The following is a 9,854-nucleotide window of genomic DNA, read 5'->3' on the forward strand; positions in this document are numbered from 1 at the left end:
GGCAGCTTAGATGGAAATCAAAATCTGCAGTGGGCAGTGCAGTGGGTTTGTTGAGCCTTTTGGATCCCTCTTTTAACTGCTTAATCTCTTACCATATTGGGAATTTCTCAATTTCTTTAGTGCTGAAATTCTCAGATGGGAATATCTACCAAGTAACAAATGTTTATGGTCCAATTATCGAAAAAAAAATGTTTATGGTCCTACAGATCTGAATCTTCGGGATGATTTTTGGGAGGAATTGGTAGAGGTGAGGGGCACATTGACATATCCCTAGGTCATTGGAGGTGATTTCAATGTTACCTTGTCTGTTGAAGAAAAGAATACCAGAGGTAGAAGAACAAGAGCGATGTTTCAGTTTGCTGATTTTATTAACAGATTTTCTTTTTTTTTATCAATAACAAATTCAGCAATTTTATTAAAATATCACAAGAATACAAGAAAAGTTACAGCAAGGAAGACAAACACTCTTATCTTCCAGAACAACTTAAGTCCTCAAAGAAAGAAGAGGAAAAGAAGAAGCAATTTGTTACAACTTAGCCCAAAACATTACATCCCTTTCTATCCCCAGTTTAGCTAGCCCATCAGCCATAGAGTTAGCTGTTCTTTTGACCCAACTCATCCTGATTCCATATCCTGCACCAGCCACTTGATATTTCTCCTCTCATTGTTGTATTTCCATAATCCACAATTGTCTTTCCTCTGCCACCCTATCACCATCTCCGAGTCCCCTTCAATTATGAGTTTTCTGACATCCATTTCGTTAGCTTTCTGAACTCCTTCCATAATTGCCAGGATCTCAGCTCTAAGAGAATCCCCCACTCCAATTGGACCTGAGAACATGGCTCTCAGGGCAATCAATTTACCTGGACCAATAATCAAGGCAATCCCACTCTGGTGAGACTGGATAGGTTTTTGGTCTCTTCAAATTAGGAGGAGGTTTTTCCTGATTTTAGGCAGATTGCCCTCCCCAGGCCACTCTCAGATCATATCCCAATTCAGCTTGTTTGTGGCAATCGAGAAAAAATCAGAACTCTGTTCAAGCTTCAAAATGCTTGGTTTAAAGATGAAAAGCTTATTCCCTTGTTGAAGACTGTATGGAGAGACCTTCAGGTGGAGGGTACCAGCTCCTTTATTTTGGCAAAAAAAAAAAACTAGGTGCAATTAAAGAGAAATTAAAATTTTGAAAGTTGGAGAAAACTTGAGTTCAGAAACAGAAAAGAGAGCTTTATTGAGCATCATTGAGGAAATTGATTCAGCGGAAGAGGTAGGTTCCTTATCAGAAGACTTGAGGTTGAAGAGATCCCAGGCAAAAATTAATTTTGATAAATTGACTGTCAAGGAAGAAATCAAGTGGAGGCAAAGAGCTAAGGTGGCTTGGTTGAATGAGGGGGATAAAAACACTCATTTTTTTCATAAAATGATAAATGCCAGAGCTAGAGTTTCCTCAATCAGCAAGCTGTAATGGGAAGGAAGAACTGGGCAATCAGCAGCAGAAATGAAGGTGGTGGCAACTACTTTCTATAAAAATCTTTATAAAGAAAATTGGACTCTTAGACCTTTTCCCAAGAACCTTCCCTTCAAGCAGTTGAGTGAAGATCAGAAATCTTTCCTTGAGAGACCCTTTACAGTGGAGGAAATCAAGGCTGCCATTAACAAGTTGGAAGATGATAAATCCCCAGGGTGGGATGGTCTCACCAATCTCTTTTATGTAAAATGTTGGGATATAGTGAAACAAGATTTGATGAATGTCTTCCAGGCGTTTTATGTAAATGCTTCTCTGCAAAGAAGTCTAAATACTACCTTTATCACTCTCATTCCAAAAATTGAAGGAGCTGTAAATATCAAAGATTTCAGGCCAATCAGTCTCTTACACAGTTTTTACAAGATCTTGGCTAAAGTTCTAGCTGAGAGAATGAAAGGGGTCTTTAGGTAGTGTAATTTCAAACAATCAAAGTGCTTTCGCCCCGGGAAGGTAGATTCTTGACTCAGTACTTATTGCTAATGAGCTTATTCATTCAAGAAGAAGAGAGGGAGTCCCCACCTGGTTTGTAAATTAGACATTGGAAAGGCCTACGACCATGTCAATTGGAGATGTATTGATTTTGTGTTGCAGAAGATGAATTTTGGGCAAAATTGGAGGAATTGGATCAAAGTATGTATATAACCTCTCCTAAATTCAGTGTTGATAAATGGTCAATCAACGGGGTTTTTTGACAGTTTAAGGGGTTCGAAACAGGGTGATCCCCTCTCCCCCTTGCTCTTTATCTGTGTTATGGAAATTCTTTCCTTTTTTTTTTTTTTTTTGCAAGAAGGCAGCTGATTCTGGTTGTTAGGAAGGATTTGCAATATCCCCCGAGGGGGAAAAGGTCAATATTCTCCAATTTGCAAATGATACACTATGCTTTGTGGATGCTTCCCCTGTTCAGTTTGATCTAGTCCTTGGGATCTTAACCTGGTTTGAGGTGGTTTCTAGGTTTAAAGTTAATTTGAACAAAAGTTAAATTATTCCAGCGGGTCAAGTTGCCAATTTAGAAGATTGTGATGAGGTGCTGGCTTGTCAGATTGAATTCCTCCCTGTGAAATATTTGGGTCTGCCCTTGGGGGCAAATTGGTCTTCTTCCTCGGTTTGGGACATAGTCATTGAAAGATTGGAGAAAAAATTAGCTTCTTGGAAGGCAAAATACCTCTGTTTGGGGGGCAGGGTAACTCTGATAAAAAATACCCTTTCTAATCTGCCCACTTATTTCCTGTTTCTATTCCCTATCCCAAACAAAGTAGCAAAAAGATTGGAGCAGCTTCAGAGAAACTTTCTTTGGAGGGGTTGGGAAGATGAAAACAAAATTCACCTAGTTAAGTGGGACCAAATGTGCCTTCCTAAGGCAGAAGGTGGATTGGGTATAAAAAAACTGAAGAATTTTAATTCAGCCCTTCTCAGTAAGTGGATTTGGAGGTTTTCTTCTAAAAGGAATGCTTGGTGGAGAACCCTTATAGCTGGAAAATATGGGTGGAGTGGGCCAATTGGAGATCTAGGGATCCTCCTCCAATTTGGGGTAACTCCCTTTGGAAAGGCATCGTGAAGAATTTCTCTGTTTTCTTGGAAGGAGTTTCAGTCAAGATAGGCAAAGGGGATAGAACTAAATTTTGGAAGGTCCACCGGCTGATACTTTTCCTCTCCCTTTCCAGTGTACTTCTAACCAAGATTCCTCAGTGGCTGAGAATTAATATTCTTCTGCAAACTCTATTATTTGAACACCCCTCTTTAGGAGGAACTTATTTGACTGGGAGATAGAAGAGATTATGGAGCTGATGGAGCTTCTATAGAAGCAGAAGATAGACCTATCCTTGGAAGATGAATGGTGCTGGAAATGGAACCCTGATGGTTGTTTTTCTGTTAAGTCTCTAGCTTCCAAAATGTGCACCTCAGGCCCCACAGACTTCCCTGCTACTCAGATCTGGAATCCAACAAAACCATCTAGATCCAACTTTCTGGTGTGGACAATGGCCCTAGACAAATGCCTATCCACATCTAATCTTGAGAAGCGTGGCATTCAAATTTTGGATCCTTCTTGTGGTCTTTGTGGTTCCCCTCCCAGAATCTACAGATCATCTCTGTCTTCACTGCTTGCTCTCCTCTCAGGTGTGGGAGCATTTCCCGAATTCCATGGACATCAGCTGGGTTATGCCTAGGTCAGTCAAGGACTGCTGTGCTGTTGGAAAGTAAAAGGCCTAAGAAAGGAAAATTAGTGTGGAGGACCATCCCTATAGCAGTCTTGTGGTCCATTTGGACTGAAAGGAACAATAGAATTTTCTGTAATAGAGTTAAAAGGCCTGAAGAGCCAGTGTAGAGAGCAGTGGGCAAGCTGATTTCTTAGGTGTCTGTTACTGAGGAGTTCAGACACCTGAATTTGCCTCTTTTATTTCGGTATCAGTCTTGTTGGAGCTTATAACTTGTGTTGTTCTCAGGCTGTTTATCTTGACCTGAGCTCTGTTGTATGTTCTCACTTTTTGAATAAAATTACCTTACCTCCTCAAAAAAAAAAAATGTTGTCCATTGCTACCAGACAAGCCAAAGCCTCAACTCTTGGAGGGACTGGGTTTCCCCAGATTCCCTTAAGATGACTTGAATCTGAGTTAGACCTTCTGATAGCCATATAGCACGATTTGACTGTGAATTTTCGATTCCTGCATTGATTCCACCAGAGCTCATCTCTCTGATGAAATGCAGGTTTGACACCCTCTAGTTTCTCTAAAAGAGAGATACATTCTTCAACTTCCCTATTCAGCAAAGGCCTCGTGAATTTCAGACTCCAAATCAACCAATCCCCCCTTCTTTGATAACAATCACTGATAGAAACTTCAGCCTCTGTTAACCTATTTAATCTCGGGCATAACTCACACGGATTACCCACCCCAAACCAGTCATCCTCCCAAAATCTGATTTTAGACCCATCCCCAACTGCAAAGCTAGTTAGGTCTCTGAATTCCTTGTTAAAAGTCACGATCTCCTTCCACATTCTCACCCCATATGAAGCCCTCACCTCCCTTGATTCCCAGCCAAATCTCACCACTCCATACTTCTCAACCACAACCCTCCTCCACAGAGAGTTCTCCTCTCTCCCTAAACTAAACCTCCAAAGCCATAACCCCTATTTAGGCTTTGCAGTCTAAGCAAAAGAAAACCAAAAAATGGTATCAACATTGAGAAAAGAGTGGCAGTAGAATGGTGGCACACCCGGCCAACTGCAACCTACAAAAACACCCCAAAGCCAAGTGCTCCAGCACCCACACCCGCCAAAAATACAAAAATTGTTGACAAGGAAAAACTTAGACTTGACTAGCATTACAAGTATAATAGCATGAAAGCATCAATGGAGTAAAATAAGAATTTCCAGTTATCATTTACAGGATGTAAGCATTACCTGCATCTTCAAATAGAAATACAAACAATAATTTATGGGAATTGCTACTGGTACATCATTCAATAAATTATCATTAAAATTTAAAACAAAAAACAATCAAAATACCTTGACTCTATAAAATCCGTGTCATCAGATAGTCTGTCCATCTGCATCAGTATGCAAATTCAGTAGTTAAAAACAATATTCTCAAGGATGTAATTTTTGTGCAGAAATTTCTACTTAAATGTTAAGAGTTAGAGGGCAACTTGGCAACTCCACTTTTGAAGTGTTCAAGATTCCAACTCGCATATCAGAAAAGAGTATAAAAAAAAAAAGCATATCAAAAGAGAGAAAACATCATGACCTATAGGCTTTGTTTGACGAGATGTACCAGAAGCTTAAGGAACCATAAGCTCCCTTTTTTCTATTAAATAAATACAAAAAAGAATAAATGATGGCATGCCAATAAGAAAATATCAAATCTAGTACCTCTGGAACAGTTGCAGAAGAGAACTGAGGTAAGTTTATCCCATTAACAACATCTTTTTGTTGCAGTTTTTCAGTTCCACAAGTGAACTTAATGATTCTTGGTTTGTAATAATAATGCTTCCACTCTCTGTATACATGCAAGAATTCAATTAAAAAGCCAATAAAACTAATGAAAGCTAAAAATTCCTAAACAATCAGTACACTTCTTGATATTTCATAATAGTCAATGGAAAACTAGTTACATGGAGAAGAAGCAATCTATTGTGACAAAATCTAATGCAAAAGTAGCATTTAAAGTATGACTCATGGAGTACGAGTTATTATAGTTGAAGTTGTTATTAACTTAACTTGGGATACAAGCTGATGGACTGATGAAATTATATTGTGACAACAGATCTGCGACTAGCATAGCTCACAACCCAGTACAACATGATTGCACTAAACATGTCAAAGTGAATAGACACTTTGTTTGGAAAAAAAAAAATGACTCACAAGAGGTGTGCTTGCCCTATGTGAAGACTGAAAACCAATTGGCTGACATTTAACCAAGGAAGTTGAAAGAACCAATTGTTTTAATGTATTCAGCAATTTGAACATAGCAAACATCTATGCTCCACGACAGGGGTAATGTAGAGAAGAGTGACATTAAAGCCATTTTTAAATATTTTTATTGGTATTAATAATAGTCGGTTTTATTAATATTGAATAAAGATATATATATAACACCCCTTTATCATCCCCTATATTTTTTTGAATTTTCTTTTCTTTCTTCCTTTTCTTCTCATGGATATGTTGATTTTCTATACTTCAACATGAAGTTTATACTTTTCTTATGAAAATTATGGATTATTATTAAGGAAATATAGTTATGGAACCTAGGGAATTACCTTAGGGTATATGCTTTGTACTTAAAAAAATCCATCGCCTAGGCAACACCTAGACAACTAGGTGACAAGGTGCCCCCTATCGCCTAGCCTCACCTTGGCACCTTGAAAACTATGCACCCAACCAAATATATGGTGTTGACTACTCTATTACCACGAAAATAGCCTGGGCTTGATCTTAGATTGCAGGTAAAACTGAAAAGAAAATAAGAATAAGAAAGAGAATAAGGAGTAAAAACAAATAGATAAGAAAAGAATAGGACAAAGCACAAAGAAGTTCAAATCGTGAATCTTCTTTCTGCCGCCCATCTGTTATTTATTATAACTTAATGGGGGTATAATTATAGATTTACCCTTCCTTAAGCAAAATATAAAACAATGACTGATATACCCTGCTGCCTACATATATAACAGTTCTAACAGAAATAATGGGCAATGGTATGATATGAGCATAGGTAATTTATTGTGAGATATATCTATTCAATGTTTAGTCCATTCTCCGGACACCAAAAGCTTACCCAATTTTGAACATTGTTGATTCACATGAAAACTATCTAGTTGGCTCGCAAAAGGGGAAGCAGTCTAAAGATGAATCTAGATCTTCTGAAGACCCTCAAGTAGGTCTCCATCTATCAAAAAAAGTTCATGAGGTGTATGCTTCATGTCTTGAAGGTTTTAAAACATCGTCAAAGGAAGAATTGAAAAACATATAACAAGCTAAAAGAAAAGCAGGCAACCTTGGACATGCTAAAGAGACCTAATGATGTTAAGTGTCCAAGTAAGTCTCCTCCCAATCTTCATCAACTCATCATGGTAAAGGAGTCACCTTCAACTACCAACCACTAAAACCCAAGATACAGGAAAAGAGAGAGCCCCTACAGTTGGTTAAAATCTTAGTGTAGCAAGAGAAGTACATCTCCCCATCAATCTACCCCCTCATTTCAAAAGAAACAAATTAGCTAATTTAGCCATACCAGAGAAGATCAAATGTCATACAGGATGCCCTCCACATGCCAAAGAAGCAACGTTAAATTAATCTAAGTCACAGTGCCTAATGTCTTATCTCTGTTGTCGTTTGAATGCTTGAATTTTAATAAGTAGATATCTAGAGGCAGGTAGCCGCACTTGGGGTACTTAATTTCTTTCTACACTACAATTCATAAGCACCCCATTCACATATAACGAAACAAAATCCCTTTCCACATAAAAACTCACAATATATGACAATGCTGCAACAAGAAACCTTCTAAAAACAAAGCAAAAGCTAACCTTAAGAAAATGATCATCGTGGATAAACGTTCGACCTCACTCGCATTGACAGCTTCCCCCTCCTCTCCACAAAGCTTAGAAATCGTATCCACGGCTCTGAAGTAATTGTCAACATTATAATCGAACGTCGAAACCGTTACACGCGGAGTATCTTGATCCGCAATACAATCTGTCGAAGCCTCTCCCTCTGTCGCGGCCACTCCCGCCTTCCTCTTCTTTCCTCCCTTGCTTTTTTTGGCTCCCGCCCCTACCCCGCTTTTTGTTCCCTTATTGCCAGCTGATTTTTCTCCCATTAAAGAGTCATTTTCCATTTTCCCGCCAAAACTACTGCAATCAAACCAAAAGCTGTATATTGAAGGTTTCAGCTGAGAACAAGGATGTCGGAGAAATAGAGATACAACAGGTGGGAATTGGAAGAGATCATAGTAACCCAAACAAAGAGGTATAAAAGAGAAAAAGTGTAGAATTTTAGGGCTTGAGAGTTGCAAAATTTCAGTCTTCCTCCTGCCTTTTACTGTCTCACCTCGATTCCTATCCAATTACGAATCCCAATCGTCGAGCTGCAAATCTTGCAGCTAACCCAATAAAAAAGTTACAGCTGTCCCAACCTCGTCTGACACTGTCCCCGCGTGTGACAACTAGCTCCCTCCCTCTCTCATCTCTCTGATCACCGCCCCACCTCTTCTCCACCTCCGGCCTCAACCAGACAGCTAAAACCCTTGAGAAACAAAATACCGGTCTCGAAACCCCCTTTCAACGGCTACGCCGTCAAGTTAAGCCCCTTCTACGAGAACCGCTCTCCATGCAACTTCACAGAATTTCGGTATCCACGGCAGCGGCAGCGGCTGCGTCCACGTCCTCGACCTCATACAGGCCACATCGCCGATCTCTGCTCCTTCGACACCGCCTGATGGTGTCTATGGAAATACATAGTCCGAGGACAACGACAACCTACTCATAATTAGAATATCATTCATCCTTTTTATTTTGGTAAAGGAAAGGGAAAAATAGCAATTTTTTTCTTCCGTGTGTGGAGGGTTCAACTTCTGTAGATTTTGGGTAGAAAAGTTACTTTTTCTTTTTTTCGGTAGAAACTGTGCACCTCCTGCGATCCTGATTATGGTCGAAGAAATTTCATATAAATCTGCACCAGACGTTAATTCAAGTCTCAGAAGGCATACAACGCAAGTTCATCACTTCAAAGCGTTACGACTCTTTCGGTCGACGCTGCTAGGACTAATCCGCCCGATTACCAGCGTGTTACGGTTCAAAACAGGCTTAGCCTTGCCTACGCTTGGCAGGCTTACGTTGGGGACATGCCCGTCATTTTCGCCTGTAAGACTTTTGGGAGAACTGATGTCATCTTCAGGCAGACCACCGAAAGCTTAACGTACTCCTTGAGGAGGGGTGGTCGACCTCCTTGGGTGCCTAACCTTGGCACTCTTAGACCATCATCCCCTTGCGGGGCGGCCCTGGTTAATGGCTAGTATGGCTACCAGGGTTCCTCATGGGCGCACACTAGCTCATGGGGACAGTGTTGGACCGGCACTGCGCTGCCGACACTCAAGGGAGGCTTGGCACGCGGGCCTGGCTCAAGCATGTCCCTACACCTCGCCAGCCCCTTGCCCAAGCTGATTGAGCTATCCCGTTGCCTCTAGCGCACGGGTGGGTTCCGGCCCAAGCGGTTGCCTATCATCATGGCACACAGGTGCCTGCCATCATCGGCATACAGGAGACCCTACACATCGGTGCCAAGTCACCTCATCGGCGCATAGTCGCCTTCCATGATGGTTGTCCCCCTTTAGCACGTAAGTGGCGCCTCCCATGGACCGGTCTGAGCCAGAAGAGTGCCCCGGCCATTGGACTTGAGGTCATGATCCAGTGCTACTGACTTTGGTGGGGCCATCCCAGCGGGCAACTCCTAGCCTCTAAGCGCACAAAGGCTTGTCCTGGCCTGCCTTGGCCAGGACGCCGCACGGGTTTCTTCCGCTGTAGAATTACCCCCGTGACAGTTGGTATCAGAGCAAGTTGGCCAGTTGCAGCCGCAGTTGGTTTTCAACAGATTAGCCCAGAGCCAGTTGAAGCGGTCATTTCGACAAGCAGCATTTGGTGGGGTGCGGTCTCTAGTCACCTCCACCCAGGATCGCGCATAATTCAGATCAGGCCTGGTAAGAGGCCATTTCATAGCTTGTGGCCCCATTCCAATGACACTAAAACAACTTCCCTTGCGGTTGCAGACGCTTTGGTTGTTGTCTTCATGCGGTGGCAGACGCGTGAGCCTTGATAGGAATATGGGTACACTGCCCGAGCAGAT

General features: G+C 41.3%; 1 protein-coding gene across 4 annotated transcripts in view; it reads right to left on the minus strand.

Moving 5' to 3' along the window:
* Positions 1–8,798, minus strand: part of LOC148871138 (Transducin/WD40 repeat-like superfamily protein) — a 47,099-nt gene extending 38,301 nt beyond the window's left edge. For 2 of the 4 annotated variants that reach the window (XM_088971120.1, XM_088971117.1), the window contains exons 1-3: positions 7,541–8,792; positions 5,388–5,514; positions 5,025–5,065 (exon numbers count right to left, since the gene is read on the minus strand). In XM_088971120.1, the coding sequence (XP_088827246.1) occupies positions 5,025–5,065; positions 5,388–5,514; positions 7,541–7,851 (479 nt within the window). In that variant the 5' untranslated portion in view covers positions 7,852–8,792. Of the gene's footprint in view, positions 1–5,024; positions 5,066–5,387; positions 5,515–7,540 lie in introns of all 4 variants that reach the window. The other 2 variants (XM_088971118.1, XM_088971119.1) reach the window with 2 other exon arrangements.
* Between the last annotated feature and the right edge of the window lie 1,056 nt (positions 8,799–9,854).

This window comes from Nelumbo lutea, chromosome 2 (genome assembly GCF_056320005.1).
Source record: "Nelumbo lutea isolate HS-2025 chromosome 2, American lotus-T2T, whole genome shotgun sequence".
In the NCBI taxonomy this organism is placed as follows: domain Eukaryota; kingdom Viridiplantae; phylum Streptophyta; class Magnoliopsida; order Proteales; family Nelumbonaceae; genus Nelumbo; species Nelumbo lutea.